Source organism: Podarcis filfolensis (assembly GCF_964270895.1).
Source record: "Podarcis filfolensis genome assembly, chromosome: 18".
NCBI classification, from domain to species: Eukaryota; Metazoa; Chordata; class Lepidosauria; order Squamata; family Lacertidae; genus Podarcis; species Podarcis filfolensis.
Genome location: NC_139622.1, coordinates 7,524,504 through 7,536,545, shown reverse-complemented (window position 1 = coordinate 7,536,545; position 12,042 = coordinate 7,524,504). Strand labels below are relative to the sequence as shown.

At 47.5% G+C, this 12,042-nt stretch overlaps 1 protein-coding gene across 3 annotated transcripts in view; it reads right to left on the bottom strand.

The window, feature by feature from the left end:
* Window positions 1–12,042, bottom strand: part of RFX2 (regulatory factor X2) — a 55,148-nt gene that overhangs the window by 26,670 nt on the left and 16,436 nt on the right. For all 3 annotated transcript variants that reach the window (XM_083594507.1, XM_083594506.1, XM_083594508.1), the window contains exons 2-3: window positions 5,778–5,890; window positions 3,818–3,907 (exon numbers count right to left, since the gene is read on the bottom strand). In XM_083594507.1, the coding sequence (XP_083450633.1) occupies window positions 3,818–3,907; window positions 5,778–5,882 (195 nt within the window). In that variant the 5' untranslated portion in view covers window positions 5,883–5,890. The remainder of the gene's footprint in view (window positions 1–3,817; window positions 3,908–5,777; window positions 5,891–12,042) is intronic.

Sequence of the window (12,042 nt, the reverse complement as noted above, 5' to 3'; positions counted from 1 at the left end):
AATGATGGGACGCAGGTGGCGCTGTGGGTTAAACCACAGAGCCTAGGACTTGCTGATCAGAAGGTCGGCGGTTCGAATCCCTGTGACGGGGTGAGCTCCCATTGCTCGGTCCCTGCTCCTGCCAACCTAGCAGTTCGAAAGCACGTCAAAGTGCAAGTAGATACATAGGTACCGCTGCGGTGGGAAGGTAAACAGCATTTCCGTGCGCTGCTCTGGTTCGCCAGAAGCAGCTAAGTCATGATGGTCACATGACCCGGAAGCTGTATGCCAGCTCCCTTGGCCAGTGAAGCGAGATGAGCGCCGCAACCCCCAAGTCGGCCACAACTGGACCTAATGGTCAGGGGTCCCTTTACCTTACCTATAGTCTAATGAATTATTGAATGTTACTTTATTTGATATGTTGTTTCTTTTAAGCCGTATTTTTAATTATGATTAATTTGTACTGGATCAGATTGCCAGAAGACGTGTGGTCTGTGTTGTTTTCTCAGTTTCGAAACCACCTTGCGTACAGCAATATAGGAAGGCAGCATGCAAATTAAAGTTGAAATGAAAAATGAAATCAAAACATCGGATTTTCAGAGGGGCATTCAGCAAAATAAGAACGCAGAGGAAAAACAATTCCGCATTGTGTTTTTGCTTCCCTTGTTCCTTGCAACTGACAACGGGCATTATCTTTCTGGTGCTCCCCCCCCCCTTCAAATTCTTACACAGAGTTCATTTCCCCCCTTTTGCTGGCTTCAAAATCAATTTTGATGCTGCTGTGTTTATCGATGGATTTTAGATTCGTGTACGTGCATGCACGGTGGCTTATTGTTTTAAATAAATGAATATTGCTCATGGTTGGTTAATACAGGGCGGGGAGGTTTTAAAAAAACAACAACCGGGACTGCATTTTGTATTTTTATCCAGCTTGCAAATTGCCCAGAGGTTTTAAGTTGATGGGCAGTCTATACACTCAAGATAAATAAATGAACACAGAAGAATTACCTACATTGGCTCCCAGTACGTGGAGCTACCTTTGAAGGTGACCTGGAAACTACAACTAATCCAGAATGCGGCAGCTAGACTGGTGACTGGGGGCGGCTGCCGAGACCACATAACACCAGTCTTGAAATACCTACATTGGCTCCCAGTACGTTTCCAAGCACAATTCAAAGTGTTGGTGCTGACCTTGAAAGCCCTAAACGGCCTCGGCCCAGTATACCTGAAGGAGCGTCTCCACCCCCATCGTTCTGCCCGGACGCTGAGGTCCAGTTCCGAGGGTCTTCTGGTGGTTCCCTCAATGCGAGAAGCAAAGCTACAGGGAACCAGGCAGAGGGCCTTCTCGGTAGTGGCACCCGCCCTGTGGAACGCCCTCCCATCAGATGTCAAAGCGATAAACAACTACCTGACATTCAGAAGACATCTTAAGGCAGCCCTGTTCAGGGAAGTTTTTAATGTGTGATATCTTAGTGTATTTTTGGTTTCTATGGAAGCCGCCCAGAGTGGCTGGGGAAACCCAGCCAGATGGGCAGGGTACAAATAAATTATTATTATTATTATTATTATTATTATTATTATTATTATTATTATTTAATCCCGGTTGCAAATAAACAATGGCAACTGAGCAGTTCTATGCAGTTTGCAAGAGTTTTAATGACTGCTCTGGGACTTTTCCCGTTCAAGGGGCTTTGCTGTCGGTTTGTGAACTGTGCAAATAAGATTTCATCTCAGCCGACACTCAGATTATACCACTTTGCATATTTTTTTTTTTTTAAGAATTCAAATAATTTTATTTTCATTTACATAAATGTTAAAAAACACACAAGTGACTTAGTTAAGAGAACGATATTGCTGACCTACTGTGCAAAAGAGCCGGATAGGTTTTACACCTCCTGTGGCATCAATACCCAGAATTTGCTGGGACACAGAGACTGTCCCGACCAATTCTGCCTATCCAGTAGACTCTAAAAAATAATATTCACAGGCACACAAACTACTGGATTTGGGCTTGTTTTGGTTGTGCTGGACAGAAAGCAGTAACGACAGGACAGGAATAGCCACATGGGGGCACTGGGAGCTGTATTCAGAGTCCCTGGCAATTTTCAGAGCTTGTCTTTTGGAGTCAGTATGGCTGAGGGTTACTGCCAACCAACTTTCCCCCACTGGTGCTCCCTTAAAGGATGTTGTATTCAGACAGGCATTACATGCTTGGTTTGGTAAAAAAAAGTGCTGGCTCTTGTGGTTTTTGACTTAAGGCAGCCTTCCTTAACAAGTGCCGCCTGTATGTTTTGGACTACAAGTCCCATCATCTCTGGCCATGTGGGATTTGTGGTCCAACAAGGTTTGAAGAGTACCACGTTGGGGACGGTGTTTCCTGATTTGACTTTGCGCGATTTCCGCGCTCCCAGCTTTGAGGATGCCAATCAAACACCAGGTCATAAATAATCTATAGATACATATGTCAATTAATTCAGAGCAGCCTGCATTTGCTAGGTGACTTCCCAAATTATCAAAAGAAGAGAAAACAAGAAAATCCTGCCCTTTTGATTTAGGTTTCGAAAAATGTGTCTACTCAGAAGTATGTGCCCCTGAGTTCAATGGTACTTACTCCCAGGTAGTGGGACGACTGAAACCTCAATGAATACCTTGTTTTTAAGGTGCTGAGCAGGACCTTTTTGGTTGAAATTCACCTGGAAATTTTTCTTTTTTCCTTTCCTTTAACTGTATAGCAACACCACTTAAGCTCAGAGAATAATGCTTGTTTGAACGCAGTGCGTCCACTTAACGTATTTGTATAATCGTACCTTGGTTTTCAAACAGCTCAGTTCACAGACAACTTGGAACTCAAACACCGCAAACCCGGAAGTAGGTGTTCCGGTTTGCGAACTTTGCCTTGGAAGCCGAAAATCCGGCGCGGCTTCCGATTGGCTGCAGGGCGCTCCTGCAGCCAATCGGAAGCCGCACCTTAGTTCCCGAACGTTTCGGAAGTTGAATGGACTTCCGGGACGCATTCTGTTTGAAAACCAAGGTACGGCTGTATCCTGAACTTGCATGTTCATAAAAAGGGTTGTTTTTTTTTAATTGTAGCTAGTGGCTTTAAAAGGGGCAGGGGGGCAGGGAGAGATAGACTAAGAAAGGAACTAATGCTTTTCCCATTTACAAACACTTCCCTGTTTGGGTCCTCAGAGGCAATCTTCCTTCGACGAGAAGTTTGTGTTCAAGACAGAATGCAGCTAGTCTAAACTTGTCCATAGCTGTTTTAAGGAAGCATGCCTCAAAACTCAAGAGGGGTTTTTTAAAAATTTAAATTTAAGGTTATATTATGTTCTTACGCTATTATCCCCAAACTAAGACATTTGAAAGGGACACGGGTGGCGCTGTGGGTTAAACCACAGAGCCTAGGACTTGACGATCAGAAGGTCGGCGGTTCGAATCCCCACCACGGGGTGAGCTCCCGTTGCTCGGTCCCTGCTCCTGCCAACCTAGCAGTTTGAAAGCACATCAAAGTGCAAGTAGATAAATAGGTACAGCTCTGGCGGGAAGGTAAAAGGCGTTTCCGTGCGCTGCTCTGGTTCGCCAGAAGCGGCTTAGTCATGCTGGCCACATGACCCGGAAGCTGTACGCCGGCTCCCTTGGCCAATAAAGCGAGATGAGTGCCGCAACCCTAGAGTCGGCCATGACTGGACCTAATGGTCAGGGATCCCTTTACCTTTTACTAAGACATCTGATGGTGCGATATGATCTATTCTTTTCCATTTGACTTTCTTCTGAAGCCAGCACAGGGTTCAGCTGAAGTCTGGGAGCAACCTGGTCTCTGTTGCAAAATGGACATTACCTGCTGTGGAACTTGCTGGACTCTGGGGACGGACAGCTGCTGCATTTGCGCCCCTTTCGGAGTGGAGCCTGTCGCCTGCACCAAAACCCTCTGGAAGACAAACAAAGATGGAATCACCCTTTCTGATGCCTTTACATTTACAAAAGCACCTCTCTGCTAACATCCCCCAAGGCAGTGTTCAACACGCATATAAACCCTGCCAGGAAACACATCGGAATCTAACAATAAGCCAAAAATTAAATCAGCCTGCAAGCGGCTCGCTGTGTCCAACAGAGGCTGCCGCTGAACACTTGGCAAACACTGAAGAATACACACGAAACCCTGGCTCTTTTCAGACATCACCAGTAAACTATGGTTTTGAAACCATCACTTGTGCTTTCATACATAAAAGCTAGGCCATGGTTTAGAAATTGCTGTTTCCCACCCACTCCCCACTCCCATTTCTATAGGGCAGGGGCCTCTGGAAGCAGAGTTAGGGTTATAACCGTGGCTTGTCAAATGAGGAAGCGCACGAAACCGTGGTTTGCAAACTCATTTCATGCCACATAGAGCCACTGCACATCGGAGGTACAGCCATGCAACGAGAAAACTATTTTGGTGTTTTCGGACGCCACAAGACAATAGCCGACAGCCGCATCGGACGTTTGGCTTCCGAAAAACGTTCGAAAACCGGAACACACACTTCCAGGTTTTCGGCGTTCGGGAGCCAATTTGTTCGTCGAGTGAGCCGTTCAAGAACCAAGGTTCCACCATCACTGCAAATTTCGAAGGACGGCTGTGTTTCAGTTTGCTCGTATCTTCCAGGAAGTGCAAATTCAATAGGCTTGCCTTTGAATGTGAACATGAATCTAATTTCTCCTTCGCCCTTTGTCCCGCCTGCTGCAGGCCCTGCAACTTGCCCCATCCATATAGATCAGGGGTTGTTCAACCCTGGTCCCTACCGCCCACTAGTGGGCGTTTCAGGATTCTAGGTGGGTGGTAGGGGGTTCTACGGCAGAAGCTGAATCCTCCTTCCATCGAGCACTGGTGGGCGGTAAGAAATTTTCACCATCAAGAAAGATGCATTAATGGGCGGTAGGTCTAAAAAGGGTGATTACCCTCCCCAGTGATGGCTCCGTATGTAATAACAGCAGCTAGGATTCTATTTACGAGACCGCCTCTCCTGGTCTGCCCCGCAGAGGACCTTAAGGTCCATGAATAATCATAGTTTAGAGGTCCTGGGCCCTAAGGAAGTCAGACTATCCTCCACCAGGGCCAGGGCCTTCTCAGTGATGGCTCCGACCTGGTGGAATGCTCTGTCCCATGAGACCAGGGCCCTGCAGGATTTAACTTCCTTCCTCAGGGCCTGTAAAACAAAGCTATTCTGCCTGGCTTTCAATTTGAACTTAGCCTGATCTTTTATTCCCCTTCCTTCCCTCCCCCTCCCCTTTTTCTGAAGATTCCCCGCTCTGGGATCCCACAGCTCATTCTCCCCTGGTCTCCTCGCTGGCCCAGACAGGACTAATTTAGCCAGCTAGCCCTGGTGATCATCTAATGTTTATTGGATGGATTTCCCCCCAAATTCAAACACTTCACATTTTATACTGTATTTTACGCTGGTTTTTTTGTTGCATCAATTAAGTGTTTTAAATTTGTTGTCAGCCACCCTGAGCCTGGTTTTCTGAACTGGGAAGGGTGGGGTATAAATAAAAAAAATATTATTTATTTATTGTTACCCCTGGTATAGACGGTTCGCTAGGTTTGCGAACACAGAGGGACAGGTGAACAGACAAGAGGCAGACTGCATAGGGGACTGTGGACCTCAACAGATGCCCTGTGGTATCCATTCCTGATACTAGCTTGGTGGTGGTGGGAGGCAGCAAGCAGATAAGACACGCCCCCCCCCGCTGCCCAAAGGCTTGGAGTTAAAGGAAGCAAGAAAGCATCGCTAGGAGAGGAGAGCGGATGGAGGGCTCCTTACCTGCTGGGATGCTGGCACCGGCTGGACCACAGGGGCCTGGACCGATGCCGACGTTCGCAGCGCCACAGGAGTCGTGGAATCTGAGCCGCCCTCGGACTCCTGCATGTCTGGCTCTAGGAGAGAGAGGATGATGGGGTTGGGGAGGGAACAAAGACACAGTTTTTAATTAACGGCAGAAGCTAAGGGTGCATGCTGGTTTCTCGGTGGGCCAGTAGCCATGGCAAGCAATTTCTATTTGCGTTATTACATTCGGCACAACAAGGGGAAGTTCGGCCGCAAGTATCTTGAGTTCGAGTTCCGCCCTGACGGGAAACTGAGATATGCAAACAACAGCAATTATTTTAAAAATGATGTCGTGATCAGAAAAGAAGCCTACGTACAAAAATGTGTGATGGAAGAGAGGATAATTGACGACAGGGAAATCACGAAAGAAGATGATGCCTTATGCCAGGGGTCTGCAACCTTTAAGACAAAAAGAGCCACTTGGACCCGTTTCCGAAGGGAAAAAAACCTGGGAGCCGCAAAACCATTGCGACATTTAAAGCATGCGCGCCGCTGCCCTCCAATCTGACAGCAGGCGGGAAGGTGATGTTGGGACGGTGCGTGACTAACGCACGCACCGCCCCCATGGGACGTCACAGCCAGTACAGCGCCCGCCACAGTGGGGAGTGTCGGGGCGCACAATGCGCCTCCTCCCCTCGCAAGTATCCGCCCCAGAGCCGCGGCAAAGGTGTAAAAGAGCCACATGCAGCTCCGGAGCCGCGGGTTGCAGACCCCTGCCTTATGCCATGGGTAGGCAAACTAAGGCCCGGGGGCCGGATGCGGCCCAATCGCCTTCTCAATCCGGCCCGCGGACGGTCCAGGAATCAGTGTGTTTTTACATGAGTAGAATGTGTCTTTTTATTTAAAATGCATCTCTGGGTAATAATAATAATAATAATGATAATGATAATGATAATACCTTTACTGTCAATGTACAACTTGTGTACAACAATTAATTACAATGAAATTATGAATTCTGGTGCTGGAGGAGACTCTTGAGAGTCCCATGGACTGCAAGAAGATCAAACCTATCCATTCTGAAGGAAATCAGCCCTGAGTGCTCACTGGAAGGACAGATCCTGAAGTTGAGGCTCCAGTACTTTGGCCACCTCATGAGAAGAGAAGACTCCCTGGAAAAGACCCTGATGTTGGGGAAGATGGAGGGCGCAAGGAGAAGGGGACGACAGAGGACGAGATGGTGGGATAGTGTCTTCGAAGCTATAAACATGAGTCTGACCAAACTGCGGGAGGCAGTGGAAGACAGGAGGGCCTGGCGTGCTCTGGTCCAGGGGGTCACGAAGAGTCGGACACGACTAAACGACTAAACAACAACAAAAAACTATGAAATTATTTGTGGGGCATAGGAATTCGTTCATTCCCCCCCCCCCATATAGTCCAGCCCCCCACAAGGTCTGAGGGACAGTGGACCGGCCCCCTGCTGAAAAAGTTTGCTGACCCCTGCCTTATGCCCTCCTCCAGACAAGAGTTGGCCGGCCTGAGCTTCGAATTGTAACTGGTGGTGAACACATCTCTTTTACCGCATCAAAAATTGGTTCTCTTATTGATGTAAATCAGTCCAATGATTCAGAAGGTCTTTTACTGCCTTGTCCTGGACCTCAAGTGTCTCATCTTCAGTCCCATTGGATTACATTTCAAGATTAAGCCAATTTCAATTGTATGGATTTAAATTTGTACCGTCAAGTTTCTTTCGGCGGAGTCACTTTCCATTCCTTCTCTCTCATTGGTTTTATGTGTGTCAGATTTTTTACAGAGTGAATTTAAAGGTAAAGGGACCCCTGACCATTAGGTCCAGTCGTGACCGACTCTGGGGTTGCGACGCTCATCTCGCTTTATTGGCCGAGGGAGCCGGCGTACAGCTTCCAGGTCATGTGGCCAGCATGACTGAGCCGCTTCTGGCAAACCAGAGCAGCGCACGGAAATGCCGTTTACCTTCCCGCCGGAGCAGTACCTATTTATCTACTTGCACTTTGACGTGCTTTCGAACTGCTAGGTTGGCAGGAGCTTGGACTGAGCAACGGGAGCTCACCCCGTCGCGGGATTCGAACCGCTGACCTTCTGATCGGCAAGTCCTAGGCTCTGTGGTTTAAACCACAGCGCCACCCGGGTCCCTAGAGTGAATTTAATAAATGCTTAAAAGCTAAAACAAACAAACAAACAAACATCAGAAGCTAATTCCATCCAGTGGCACTTTGTCAGTGGACTAGGGGACTAAGCTAGCCCCATATATGTTCCCCTGGCACGTCCTTCCGAAAGCTTGGGAAGCTTCTGCCCAGCTTAGAGAGGGAGATGCAATGCTCACACAAGCGATGTCACAACATCATGTACACGTCATTCCCCAAATTGCCCTTGCAAGCTGGCGCCTCCGGCCCTAATAGTTCCCCTACGCAAATGCTGCAGCGAGGCTCCTCACGGGGTCTCCGCCATGGGAGCATATTCACCCAGTGCTTTTCCAGCTACATTGGCTCCTGGTGGATTACAGGGTCAGATTTAAGGTGCTGGTTTTGACCTTTAAAGCCCTTCACGGCCTAGGACCCTCGTACCTACGGGACCGCCGCTCCTGGTATGCCCCACGGAGGACCTTAAGGTCCATAAATAGCAACACCCTAGAGGTCCCGGGCCCTAAGGAAGTCAGATTAGCCTCAACCAGAGCCAGGGCCTTTTCAACACTGGCCCCGGCCTGGTGGAACGCTCTGCCTCATGAGACCAGGGCCCTGCAGGATCTGATTTCTTTCCGCAGGGCCTGTAAGACAGAGTTGTTCCGCCTGGCCTTTGGCTTGGAGCCAATTTGATTCCCTCCCCCTCTTTCTTGTTTCCTTTTCCTTTCTCCTCCTGTGATGAGGCTGCATTTTAATATTTTAATGTTGTATTTTAATCTTGTTTTTAAGTTGTATTCATTCAACTTGTTTTTATTATTGCTTGTAAGCCGCTCTGAGCCCGGCCTTGGCAGGGGAGGGCGGGGTATAAATAAAAAATTATATTATTATTATTATTATTATGCAAAATTTTACCGCATGCAGAAATGGTGAGGAAACTGCCGTAGCAAAGTCCATGGACGCACAGAACCAGTAGGCATGCCAGGGCCTTCTATCCAAAGTTCAACATTTTCACAATAAGCCCTTTCCCTGTCTACCCCAGATTCAGCAAGGGTCTCTCTTGGATGGACAAGTTTCAAATCCATCCACTGAACTGTTTTCTAACTACAAGATGTGGCACACTCCGGTACTCTACTTTCTCGTTGTAATGGTAAGATGCAGTTCACCCAACTTACCTTTAATGTATAGCCACGACTGTGGTCCTACAACTGGTTATCTCCCGCTTGGACTGCTGCAATGCGCTCTACGTGGGGCTACCTTTGAAGGTGACTCGGAAACTGCAACTAATCCAGAATGCGGCAGCTAGACTGGTGACTGGGGGCGGCCGCCGAGACCACATAACACCGGTCTTGAAAGACCTACACTGGCTCCCAGTACGTTTCCGAGCACAATTCAAAGTGCTGGTGTTGACCTTTAAAGCCCTAAACGGCCTCGGTCCAGTATACCTGAAGGAGCGTCTCCACCCCCATCGTTCCACCCGGATGCTGAGGTCCAGCGCCGAGGGCCTTCTGGCGGTTCCCTCATTGCGAGAAGCAAAGCTACAGGGAACCAGGCAGAGGGCCTTCTCGGTAGTGGCACCCGCCCTGTGGAACGCCCTCCCATCAGATGTCAAAGCGATAAATAACTACCTGACATTCAGAAGACATCTTAAGGCAGCCCTGTTCAGGGAAGTTTTTAATCTGTGATATTTTAGTGTATTTTTTTGGTTTCTATGGAAGCCGCCCAGAGTGGCTGGGGAAACCCAGCCAGATGGGCGGGGTACAAATAATAAATTATTATTATTATTATTATTATTATTATTATTATTATTAATCCTATTTTGCAACTGAGGCTGAGATAGACAGATAGTAACAGTGATAATAATAATATTTTTTACCATTTATACCCCACCCGTCTGACTGTGTTGCCCCAGCCACTCTAGGAAGGCTTTCCAACGTATATAAAAACATAATAAAACATCAATTAAACATTGTACGATGAAAATACAAACTTTTTATAAAAGAATGGAAACGGTTTATTGAATATTTACAGATAAATTCTAAGCAGACAGAAACACTGGCAGGATTGTTGTCATAACCTGCAGTTTCGTAAGAGTATATATTTGAAGAAGATGAATAAATGAACCAGTTAAGTCAATTTGGATATGCAGAAGATATTGAAAATAAATTTAAGGAACCAAGTCAAGCTTTGAAAGGTCAAAGTGATTGTAAAATCAGTGAAATGTATAAATCTGAAAAGTATAAAAAAATAAAATACGGACGCCCTAAGGGAAAGCAGGACATTCCGGGATTGAATCAGAAACTGGGATGGCTTCTGCACATCTGGGACTGTCCCTGGAAAATAGGGACATTTGATCTAGAATAGTTAGTCCAGATCCTTTTACCCAACTTATAGTGATTCTGTGTGTAAACTAGAGTTGTACCTTGGATCCCGAACACCTTGCGAGTTGAACGTTTTGGCTCCTGAATGCCACAAACCCAGAAGTGACTGTTCCGGTTTGTGAACATTTTTTGGAACCCAAACGTCTGGTGGGGTTTCCGCGGCTTCCGATTGGCTGCAGGAGCTTCCTGCAGCCAATCGGAAGCCATGTTTTGGTTTCTGAACATTTTGGAAGTTGAACGGACTTCCGGAATGGATTCTGTTCGACTTCCAAGGTACGACTATATGGTCAGCCTCCACTGTTTCCAATGCCCCCCCCAATTGTCGGAGGCTAGAAACCGCAGCAGGAGAGACAGTTTGCACTCTTCCCATCTAGTTGGCCCCTGTGAGAATGGGATGATGGACTAGATCATGGGTAGGCAAACTAAGGCCTGGGGGCAGGATCCGGCCCAACTGCCTTCCACCTGGTATGCAGGCTAAGACCCTACCTGCCCGCAGACTGTCTCGCCAGAGTGGTGCATGCTCTGGTTATCTCCCGCTTGGACTCCTGCAATGCGCTTTACATGGGGCTACCTCTGAAGGTGACCCGGAAACTGCAATTAATCCAGAATGCGGCAGCTAGACTGGGGACTGGGAGCGGCCGCCGGGACGACATAACACCAGTCCTGAGAGACCTTCATTGGCTCCCAATACGTTTCCAAGCACAATTCAAAGTGTTGATGCTGACCTTTATAGCCTTAAACGGCCTCGGTCCTGTATCCCTGAAGGAGCATCTCCACCCCCATCGTTCAGCCCGGACACCGAGATCCAGCACTGAGGGCCTTCTGGCGGTTCCCTCATTGCGAGAAGTGAGGTTACAGGGAACCAGACAAAGGGCCTTCTTGGTAGTGGCACCCACCTTGTGGAACACCCTCCCTTCAGATGTGAAGGAAATAAGCAGCTATCCTATCTTTAAAAGACATCTGAAGGCAGCCCTGTTTAGGGAAGTTTTTAATGTCTGACGCTGTATTGTTTTTAATCTTCGGTTGGAAGCCGCCCAGAGTGGCTGGGGAAACTCAGCCAGATGGGCGGGGTATAAATAAATTATTATTATTATTATTATTATTATTATTATTATTATTATTATTATTATTATTATTATTACTAAATCTGGCCTGCGGGCGGTCTGGGAATCAGCTGTTTTTACATGAGTAGAATGTGTCCTTTTATTTAAAATGCATCTCTGGGTTATTTGTGGGGTATAGAAATTTGTTCATTTCACACACCCCCCAAAAAAATAATATAGTCCGGCCCCCCAAAAGGTATGAGGGACAGTGGACCAGCCCCCTGCTGAAAAAGTTTGCTGACCTCTGGACAAGATGGACCTCATTCAGCAGGGAAATTCGGCTCCTCTTAACTGAAGCCACGCGGGAGCACTTGCCAATCGAAAACAAAACGTAACCACTCCCCCCACCCCAATTTTTTTCTTTTAGCCATCCCACGGAGTTATACTAAAATGGGTTTCCATAATGCAGGAATGCTGATGGAAAGAGAGTCGCAAATAGACACCGCCTCTTGCGTCACTGTCGAGCAAACTCTGACTCGCAAGCAAACTAGGCAGACGCTCCGGACAGATGGAGTCCCTAGAAACCGTCTCTATTTACCCTGCGCTGGGCTCCGTATCCAGGCAGAGAGCATGCAACAGGAAAAGGAACTATTTGGAAAGAGGGGAGGGGGGGCCAGAGAAGCAA